The 9539-nt window shown below is 59.6% G+C and overlaps 1 protein-coding gene across 4 annotated transcripts; it reads right to left on the bottom strand.

The window, feature by feature from the left end:
* Nucleotides 1–7596: 7596 nt before the first annotated feature.
* Nucleotides 7597–9533, bottom strand: CUNH11orf68 (chromosome unknown C11orf68 homolog). 4 transcript variants are annotated; one of them, XM_004713543.2, is made up of 2 exons: nucleotides 9523–9533; nucleotides 7597–8995 (listed from the first exon to the last, which is right to left on the bottom strand). In XM_004713543.2, the coding sequence occupies exon 2, from the start codon at nucleotides 8992–8994 to the stop codon at nucleotides 8239–8241; it is 756 nt and encodes a 251-aa protein (XP_004713600.1). In that variant the 5' UTR covers nucleotide 8995; nucleotides 9523–9533; the 3' UTR covers nucleotides 7597–8238. The 4 variants fall into 4 exon arrangements, with proteins under 4 accessions (XP_004713600.1, XP_045153214.1, XP_045153212.1 ...); XM_045297279.1 differs by lacking the exon at nucleotides 9523–9533 and adding an exon at nucleotides 9500–9516 and having other exon boundaries at nucleotides 7597–8998; XM_045297277.1 differs by lacking the exon at nucleotides 9523–9533 and adding an exon at nucleotides 9130–9274 and having other exon boundaries at nucleotides 7597–8998.
* Between the last annotated feature and the right edge of the window lie 6 nt (nucleotides 9534–9539).

Genomic DNA, 9539 nt, shown 5'->3' with positions numbered 1-9539 from the left:
CCCACCCCACCCTCACCCCCCACCCCCATCTCTCTGTTCTTCTGCTGAAGTTCTGAAACCCTTGGGGGGGTGAGACAATATGGAAAAGGCTGCTGTGAACATTCTTGATGTGTCCCTGGTGGCTATTTTTGTGGTCATGAGTATATGTAGCTCATATGCCTCATTCAAAGAAAACAAACTAACTTATTGTGGTATATTTTACATGGGACTAAATCCACACTTTAAAAATAGACTGACGGTGTGTTTTCACCAAATCACCATTCCAGTCGAGGAACCCAGCATTTGTGTTTTCCCTCCAGACATTTCTTGACTGCCCCTTTGCTAGTCCCCTCTCCCCACTCCAGACATCTCTGGGCTTTTCTAGAACTTCACCTCGATGGACTCAGACGGGCGTGTGCTCTTCTACACCTGGATTCTCCTCTCCACGCAGTCCATGTCTGTGAGATTGCTTCCTGCTGCTGCGGGGAGGCACACTTCATCCCTGGCTCCTACTGGGGAGTGGCTCCTGGTGATGTGCTGAGCTATTAACCACCAGATCAATAGTTCCAAAGCACCAGCCGCTCCACGGAAGAGACGGCTTTCTACACCCCTCAGGAGTTACAGTTGCACTCATTGAGCGTGCAGTGTAGCACCGAGGAAACACACCTCACTCTTCGAGTTCTTTAAAGCTTCCTCCCCCACTATCATGGTCCCAGTTCGACCTCACAAATCCTGTTAGACTGGTGCACATACATTGGTGCAGATAAGAGCTTTCAGTACACGGAATCCAGGATAGATGACCCCCTCAGAAGCAGTAATGGGAGTAACGATTCCATAAGGGTATGGGAAGGGGCGGGTAAGGGGGAACTGATAGCAATGATGGGTGTATAACCCCCTTCGAGGGGAGACGAATAACAGAATTGTGGGTGAAAGGATACATCAGATGGTGTAAGAGATGGTGGAGGAGGGAGGGAATAAAGAAGAGCTGATGTGAAGAAAGAAAATGTTTTGAAAATGATCATGGCAGCATCTGTACAAGTTCACCTGATTTATGGATTGTTATATCGGTAAGAGGTCCCAATAAAATGATCAATAATTTAAAAAATAGAGTTAGTCTCAGAAACCCACAGGGGCAGTTCTACCCCGCCCCGTCAGGTCACTGAGAGTCTGGATGGCAGTGAACTTGGCATCTGACACAGTCCACTGCAGGAATGTGCCAACGTTTCTTTATCCATTCTCTGGAGTTGACGGAATGAAAAGTTGAGTTGGGCAGAGATGTGGGAAGCCAGGAGACGATCAAAGACTTGGTCTTGGCCCCAAAGTGCTTAACGCCCAGAAAGATGGCCAGACACTGAGGGGAGCAGCCCTGGCACCAGGGAGGAAAAGCTGGGGCCAGCAAGTGGACAGGATGAGGGTATTACAGGGGCCCCCACGAAGCAATGACTCTTGCTCATGGTAGGTGTGGGAGAAGGCTTCCTGGCAGAGGAAGATCTGAGGGTAGGGGACATCCTGGTGTAGGGGGTGCGGCGAAGGCCCAGGGGTAGGGGATGGCCTGGGCAGCTCCAGTCCAGAGCATGTGGGAAACGGGTATTGGGTGATGAGCGGTACCAGAGGACGGGGTGAAGTCCAGTCTTTGAAAGCAAAAACCCCACTGAGACCTGTTCTAAGCCATGAGTGGACGGACATGAGTGAACTTTGAACACAGAAGTGAGTTGTGCTCACTTTGCAGAGACTGGGGTCTGGGGAAGTGGGGGGGACCTTGCTGGAGTCAGGGATCCTTGCTGGAGTCAAGGGCTCTAGGGGCCCTTGGAGGGCAGTGGCTGGTGGGGCCTGGGAAGAAGTGGTTTGGGGCAGTTGTTTCCAGAGCCTGGTATCTCCATGGGTGATCCTTCCTCCCCGATTTCCTGAGCACCATGTGCTCTGCTGGCCCTTGAGCCAGATGACAGTCCTGTTCCCATGTCCCTGAGGCCCCATAGGGCAGGGGCCAGGGCTTCCCCGTCCTCTGGTCTCCCTGCCTGCATCCCTCCAGCCAGGGCCCCAGCGGAGGCTGGACTCTCTCAGAACAATCCTTTACGCCCTGGGGCCTCAGTCTCCCTTCCCGAACCTCACTGTGCTCCCTAACTGCAAAGGTCTCCCAGAAGACACAACGGGGGACAGGGAGAGAGAGAGGGCATCAGCCAGCCCAGCTGCACCAGACAGTGGGGTCCACGGCATGGTCCGAGGACAGAGGCTGAGGTTTGAACCCTGGGCTCATCCATGTCCCCCACAACCCAGACTACTCGCTGCTCCCTGCCTCGGTTTCCTCATTTGTCAAACAGATAGATGGCCAGACCAATGTCCCTGCCTCCCAGGTGGTCGGAGAATAAAGGCGCTAAGTGGTTAGCCCCCCACAGCCTCTTGCCCCCTCCCCTACCCCCTCCCACCAGCAGCAGAAAGAAAATGGGGCCGGTGGGGAGGATTCTGGGGGCTTTGTTTCTCAGAAGCGCAGAGGTCTGGGGCTCTGCCTGCAGACACAGCCGGGGCAGCTGGAGCTGGTCCCCCACCTTACCAGGGCGGCCGGAAGTGCTGCCCCCGCGGGTGCCAGCCCCGACTGGGGCCAGGAGGGGTTACGCTCCACCCTCCGGGATGAAAGGCTGGCAGCCCCAGGCCGCGCCAGTAAAGCAGCCCCACCCTCGCGGGGAGGACCTCCCCGCACCGGTGTAAACTGAGTCATGGGGGGGGGGTGAAGGGTGAGTCACGCACCTGAGTGGGAGCGGGATGGGAGGGGGCCCGCGCCACGCCCCCAGGGGCAGCACTGGCAGCTCCGCAGAGGGGGGCAGGGCGGGCACCCCGGAGAGCAGGAGTGTGTGTGAGTGTGTGTGTGTGTGTGTGTGTGTGTGTGTGTGTGTGTGTGTCTCACGGGGAGGGGCGTGGCAGGCAGGAAAGCGAGGCCCTGACTCCAGAGGAAAGGATTGAAGTTTGGAAAGGAGTCAAAGCCCAGAGGAAGATTTTGGCGGGAATGCCTGGCTGCCCTCCCTGGCCTCTGCCTGTTTGGCTCAGTCCCTGCCCCACCCCTATCCCCCTTCGAGGGGCTGCATGCACCCCTTCATGAGGGTCAAGGGGAGGAGCTAGGTCTCTTGCATTCCCCCTGACCCCCAGAGTCAGCGCCCGCGGGTGGAAATGCCCCAGATGCCAAAACAGACTACCCCACCCCCACCCCACCCCAGGTCCCTGTTCCCAGGGCCCAAAGCTGGTTGGGGACCCGGGGAGCTGTCACAGACTGGGTACCCACACATCCAGGGAGATGTGGTGGTGGCCGGACTGTGACTAGCTTTGACCTTGGTCAAGTTACTTAACCTCTTCAGCCTGAGTTTCGTCCTCAATGAAATGGGGGTGGTGCCCTGTTGGTGTAGTGGTTATAGTGGCTAGGTGTGGGGCTCTGATCCTCAAGGTGAGAAGTTCAAATCTACCAGCCAGTCCTCAAAGTAGAAGGATGGAGTTTCTACTCCCATAAAGAGGTAGTCTTTATGACTATAAACTGCCTTTCCCCACAGGGAAGTTCTACCCTGTCTGGCTGGGCATTGACTTGCTGCCAGTGAGTTGTGAGTTGTAGACTTGGTCCTGTGGGGTGGCATCCCTAGGAGTTGGCATAGACTGGGCACCAGTGGGTCCCTCCTATAAAATGGGCTAGGGAGGGCACCTGAGTTGCCCTAAGGGTTCTAGTCTCTGGTTTTTATTGGCTGGGAAGCTGCCCCCTAAGCCCTGCCCCCTTGTCTCTCTGCCGGCCTGGGGTCTTCCCCACTGGGCAGGCAGGGGGTGGAGTGGAGGAGACATTGTGGGGACGGAAAAGTCTTCTGGTGCCCTCTTGGTACCTGGGGATGCCAGGTCTGAGAAGTGGGGCGTTCTCTCTGGGATGAATCAGAGTGTGACCCAAGCCTGGTCCCTGCCAGGGGCCCCTCCCAGCAGGCGGCGGATTGGGGTGCAGCTTCCCAGCGGCTGGGAAAAGCCCCAGTGAACCCCGCCAAAGCGCTGGCAGGAGCTTTCTCCTGACTCAGCTGTTATCCTGTGAGTCTGAGCGGGCCTGGGGTTCAGAGCTGGGGGACATGCCAAGATTCTCCCACTGCCCCCACCCGGCGTGACCCTCCCGGTGTCTCCTCCCCAGGATCCAGGGGGCACACAGTGTGTGTGTGAGGGAGGAGGAGGCCTGGGGCGTCTCATTTCCCTCGCTCTGCCATCCCCCTGGCCCTATAGCTGGGAGCAGAGGACAGGGGCTTTTTCTGAGTTCTTCTGTCCACAGGACTTGGGCTGCTTCCCATTCGGAGCAATGAAGGGATCCCCCCAGCCAGCCTAAGGAGGTGCGCTCCCAGGGGCTCTTGGCCCATCAGGGGAGCAGCCCCCACTGGGGGTCTGAGAGACCTGGCCTGCCCATGTAGGTTTAATCCCTGTACTACCTGGGCCTCAGTTTCTTCATCAGTAAAACAGGGATCTTCAACTGGGCCCAGCGCCTCTCCCAGGCTGTGCCGAGGCCCCAACCATCACGCTGTGCGAAATGAATCTTCTAGCCGCGCCTCCCTCCACAGCAGGTCCTCAAGGTGAGGCTCACTTATTCACCAGGTTCCCTGAGGTGCAGTGGCCAGGCCTCAGTCCCAATAGCAGCTCTGTAACCCTGAGCCCTTGACAGAACCTCTCTGGACTCGGCAAAATGTTGACACTACTAGAGGACACTTTCAAAGCTCAAACCCTCGTCACAGTGACCCTACAGGACACATAGTGACCCTATAGGACACAGCAGAACTGCCCCATAGGGTTTCAGAGGCTGAGCTGATGGGCACATCTTTCCCCGACTTGAGGGGCTAGTGGGTTTGAACTGCAGACCCGGAGGTTAGGAGTCCCATGTGTAACCCACTACACTACCAGGGCTTTTGAGTGAAGCTTCCTCCTCCTCTTCCTCCTCCCTGCCACTAAGTTGATGGAGACTCATAACGACCCTGTGGGCACGGTCAAACTGACCCCATGGGTTTCTGTGACTCTAATTCTTTCTGGGAGGAGACAGCCTTGTCTTTCTCCTGAGGAGTGGCTGGGGCTCTGAACTGCTGACCTAGTGGCTAGCAGCACACCGTGCAACCACCATGCAGCCAGAAGACTGGAGGACATGAAACAGCTGAACACGTAGCACAGTGCCTGCCTCGTGTTTCCGCCGCATGAGGACCCTGTGGCCCCAGAGCAGAAGGGGATGTTCATTGCGGGCGGGGCATCTAGGCTAGGTCAGGTCCTTCATCAGACACTGAGGACACCCCGGGAGTAAATGGTAGGGTGCCCTCAAGGCACCCCAGACATGCAGACGAGAGCCAGACCCGGGGTCCTGAGAGCCTGGGGGAGGTGCTTTTGCAGGTGGGGTGAAGGTGAGCTGAGGGGCTTGGGGGAGGAGACTCCCCAGGAGGAGGACACATCAGTGTCAACCTGGCATGCCCACAGGATGTGACCTGTGTGTGTGTGGGGGGGGGTGGGGAGCCAAGGATGGAGGGGCTTGGAGGGTCAGAGTAGAGTGGTTGGCTCCAAGGACAGGGCAGAGATGTGGCATGTGGAGTATGCCATCTGGGCAGGTGGCAGGGGAATGCATCACCACAGGGATGTCCGGCCCCGTGCTGAGGCAGGCAGGCATGCAGAAGCCGCATGCCAAGGGCTGAGGGAAATGCCAGGTGGCGCCAGTGGGCTAAACATGGGCAGAAGGGGTGCCGGAGCAAGGATCAACAGGGAGTGGGGGTGCCTGTAGGCCGTGGGGGGCACAGGCCCTTTTCAGGATACTTTGACATCAGCTTGGGGGGGCCAAAGGGGAGGGGCACAGAAGGCAGCAGGCGTGACTGCCATGGCTGAGAGAGACCAGAGGTCAGTCTCGAACACAGGCAGGAGGGGATGTGTGGACAACTGGGTAGACAGGGAGGATTTGTTGCTGTCATGTGGGCACTGCGGTGGGACCCATGAGGGCCTGGCCTGGACCCCCCTCGCGTCTGGATCTATGGGCTCGGGGCACCAGACTCCAGCCTGTGACCACTGCTCAGGCTCCAGGGACTTCCCAAAGCCTGTCCCCAGGGAGTTGGGTGGGGAGGAAGCTGGGGAGGGGGGATAGGTCCACCCCGCCTGACTCACCCACTTCCACCCAGACAACTGAGAGGCATCTCCGCTCCCTTGCTCCAAATTCCAATTTGGTGAGGCTGCTGGAGGCTGACTCAGCTCCGGCACCGCTCACGGGAGCCGTGTCTCTGGGGGCTCCCAGCCAGATGCCCTTGGCTCTGATGGAAGTCAGGGGAAGGCGAGGGGCAGGAGCAGGGCTCAGCGAGATCGTGGGAGTGAGCATGTGCTGAGGGCTGGGAGGAGCCAGCTGACTGCTAAGTCTCTCCCAAGGCACAGGATCTCTCTGCTCCACTCACCTCATGCGTGACCCTGGGGAAGTCCCTTCCCCTTAGCCTCACTGTCCCTGGCTGCAGTGGGGTGGACATCTTTACTGAGAACTCGGTGACGCATCGCCTCTGGAAGTGCTTTCTTTGCAAGCTGCCCAGTGGCCCCTGTGACAGTCTGTCGGGGCACCGTGTGAGAGGAGAGTGAACTGGAGGGGGTGGGGGGAGCCTCCCAGGGCCACCACTAAAGGCTATGTAGGTTGCACACAGCACAAGGTTGTTTAGCCTAAAATAACCCACTGCCATCGAGTGGATGCTGACTCATAGCGACCCTTTAGGACAGGGTGGAACTACCCCGTGAGCTTCTGAAACTCAAGTGTTTTCAGGAGTAGAAAGCCCCCAATTTTTCCCGCGGAGGAGCTGGTGGGCTTGAACTGATTTCTCAATGCATGACTACTAGGCCACCAGGGTCTAGGGCAGGGGTCCTCAAACTTTTAAAACAGGGGGCCAGTTCATTGTCCCTCAGACCGTTAGAGGGTCGGACTATAATTTTAAAAAAATAAACTATGAACAAATTCCTATGCACACTGCACATATCTTATTTTGAAGTAAAAAAACAAAACGGGGCAAAAACACCCGGGTCAGATAAGTGTCTGTATGTGGCCTTCAGGCCATAGTTTGAGGACCCATGGTCTAGGGCATGGAAAACCAGCCCAGCATCTGCTCCCTAAACAGGGAGTCTTGGTCCAGCTGCCTCCCCAGAGCCATCCCTTTGCGATGCACGTGTGCGGAGCCCTGGTGGTACAGTGGTTTACGTGTTGGGCTGCTACCTGAAAGGTTGGCAGTTCAAACCCAGCGGTAGGTTGTAAGGAAAGAGATGAGACTGATTGCCCTTGTGCAGATGTTCAGCCTCGGAAGCCCTAAGAACAGTTCTACTCTGCCCCGTATGGCCACTACTAGTTGCCCTCGACTCCCTGGATTACTACGCAGATATGAGACTAGCAATGGCGCCTTTGGCTCTGCTGGAAGGGCCAAGCCCTCAGGCTTATGGGAAATGGCTGAGAAACTGGCTTTGGTTTGTGGGCTGGGGTGGTGGGATTGGCCTCGCCGAGGCTCTGAGGGGGCCGGGTCTTGGCAGCAGGCAGGTCTTGAGCAGACAGGAGGCGAGGCCTGCGGGGCACACCCTTCTCCTGGCGCTGGCTCTCCCCGGCAGGCAAAAGAGGGAGCCACTAAGACCACCTTCTAAAAAACACTCAAGACACAGACCCAAGCGGGCTTTATTGGAATGTCAGGGGCAGGCAAGTGACAAGATCGCTGAGGAGGGGTCTGGGGTGATGCAGGCTGTGAGGTGCGGGGAGGGGCAGGCCTGGGGTCTGTGGTCCCAGTGTCCCCTCTCTCTGCCAGGGACTGAGTGGGCACAAGGACTCACCCACCCCCAGTGGCGTGCTCAGGCCTGCAGGGCCCCGGCCCTGGCCCCAGAGGGCTCCAAGGGAGGGGCTAGAAGCACTGGCATTTTCTCCCTCCAGAGGGTGGGGGGAGGGAAGACGAAGACAATGCAGGAGGGACAGTGCAGCCTGGTGAGGCGACAGGGGTGGCCGAGATGGCTTTCCCTGGCTTCCAGCCCCAGCCAGTGGTCCTGTGAGGGGGACGGGAGCAGCAGCGAAGACAAAGGCTGAGGGCCCGGCCCTCAGCGAGCCAGGGCCCCCTACCTGCAGGGGTTCAAGTCACTCCTGGACAGAGATGCAAGGGGGGCGAATGATGCTGGCAGTTCCTGAGTGACCTAACCCGGTCCCTCAGGGTTGGGGTCTGGCCTGGGGGTGGGGGGTTGACAAGGAAGGTAGGGGCAGCCCTCCCGCAGAAGGGCAGGGGGCGAAATCTGGCCCCACTAGGTCAGTTCCACATTGTTGGCACGATCCAGCACCCGAGAACCGCGGGCATCGCCCCCCAGCTGGAAACGGCTCTCGTAGAGAGTTGGGCAGAGGTGCCAGCGGTTGGCCCGGTAGATGCCCAGGTAGGTGTAGACGTCGGGCTTGTAGGTGAGCAGGCACTTGACGCCTGCAGTCCGGATGGCCGAGTCCGCCTCCAGGACACCCAAGCGGTCCGTGAAGTCGTCCGTGTATACGCAGATGACTTGGCGCCCACCCTCCCTGGCCCGTGGGCTCACCTTGGCCACCTGAAGCCGGCCCTCGACCACCGCTCGGGCGATGCCCGCCCAGGCGTGGTCCAGCTTGAAGCCAGGAGTCAGGTGCATCAGCCACTTGCCCGACAGCACCTGGTGGGTGATGGCCAGCTGGCGCAGGGTGCCAGGCGTGATGGGCCGCCCGCTGGTCTGCAGCGCCTCCCAGGCGGCCTGTAGACCCTGCACGTCTCCTGAGTTAGAGGTATAGCCCTGCCCGTAGGCCGCGATCCAGCCCACCGGCTCGGTGTTGGGGGAGCCGGGGTCCCCGTAGCGGGTAACTTGGGAGGGGGGGTATTTGGCCAACCAGGCGTCCAGCTCAGTGGCGGGAGTGCTCCGGGCATCGAACACCAGCCAGGGGTCCATATCTGCGGCCATGGCCTCGGCAGCCAGGTGCTCGGCGGTGAAGCCGTCCTCCCGGCCGCCGGGAGAATCTTCTTCCTCGGGCTCCTCTCCTGGCTCCATCCTGCTGTGAGGAAACAGGGTCTGGGCAGGTCTGGGGCAACCGGCAGGTGCCAGGGCTGGCCCGAACCCTGTGGCCGGGGGGGAGCCTCAGTGCCGCCGTGCCTCAGTTGCCTCATCTCGACAACAGAACGGCACCTGGTCCTTTCTCCGAATTCCGCGGGGAGAATCGGATGCCTGCGGTGCCACTTGCTTCTCGGACTTGCAGGCTGAAGCTCGGAGGCGGGAACCTGCCCAAGGTCACACCTGGCCGGCTCCATCACATCCCGGAGCCTGGCGGCAAAGCTGGCGGGGCCTGGGGCGTCGGGGCTCGCGGAGGGAGGGCGGGGGGCGCGCACCGGGGCCTCCGGGGGGCGCGGTCATGCTCCCTGCTGGACCAGGGCCTTGCGGCCTAGGCGGACGGCGTGTCGGGGCCGACGGCGCGGGGCCTGGACTCGAACCTGGGGGGCCACCGCGCCAGCCGCCATGGGCCCCCACAGACCCAGCTGGGCCCCCGCCCCAGCCCTACCCTGCCCGCCGTCCCGTCGTCACCTCCGGCCTTCGTTGCG

The sequence above is a fragment of the Echinops telfairi genome, unplaced genomic scaffold, assembly GCF_000313985.2.
Source record: "Echinops telfairi isolate 266 unplaced genomic scaffold, ASM31398v2 ScPeMD7_7417;HRSCAF=8455, whole genome shotgun sequence".
In the NCBI taxonomy this organism is placed as follows: domain Eukaryota; kingdom Metazoa; phylum Chordata; class Mammalia; order Afrosoricida; family Tenrecidae; genus Echinops; species Echinops telfairi.
Note: the sequence above shows the minus strand (reverse complement) of the source record. Positions and strands in the feature narration are given on the sequence as shown.

Coding starts and splice junctions, on each gene's coding strand:
- CUNH11orf68 (XM_045297277.1), bottom strand. CDS start 9,251: ATGGAGCCGGCCAGGTGTGACCTTGGGCAGGTTCCCGCCTCCGAGCTT. Junction 8,999..9,129: donor GAATTCGGAGAAAGGACCAG/GTGCCGTTCTGT, acceptor GTTTCCTCACAG/CAGGATGGAGCCAGGAGAGG.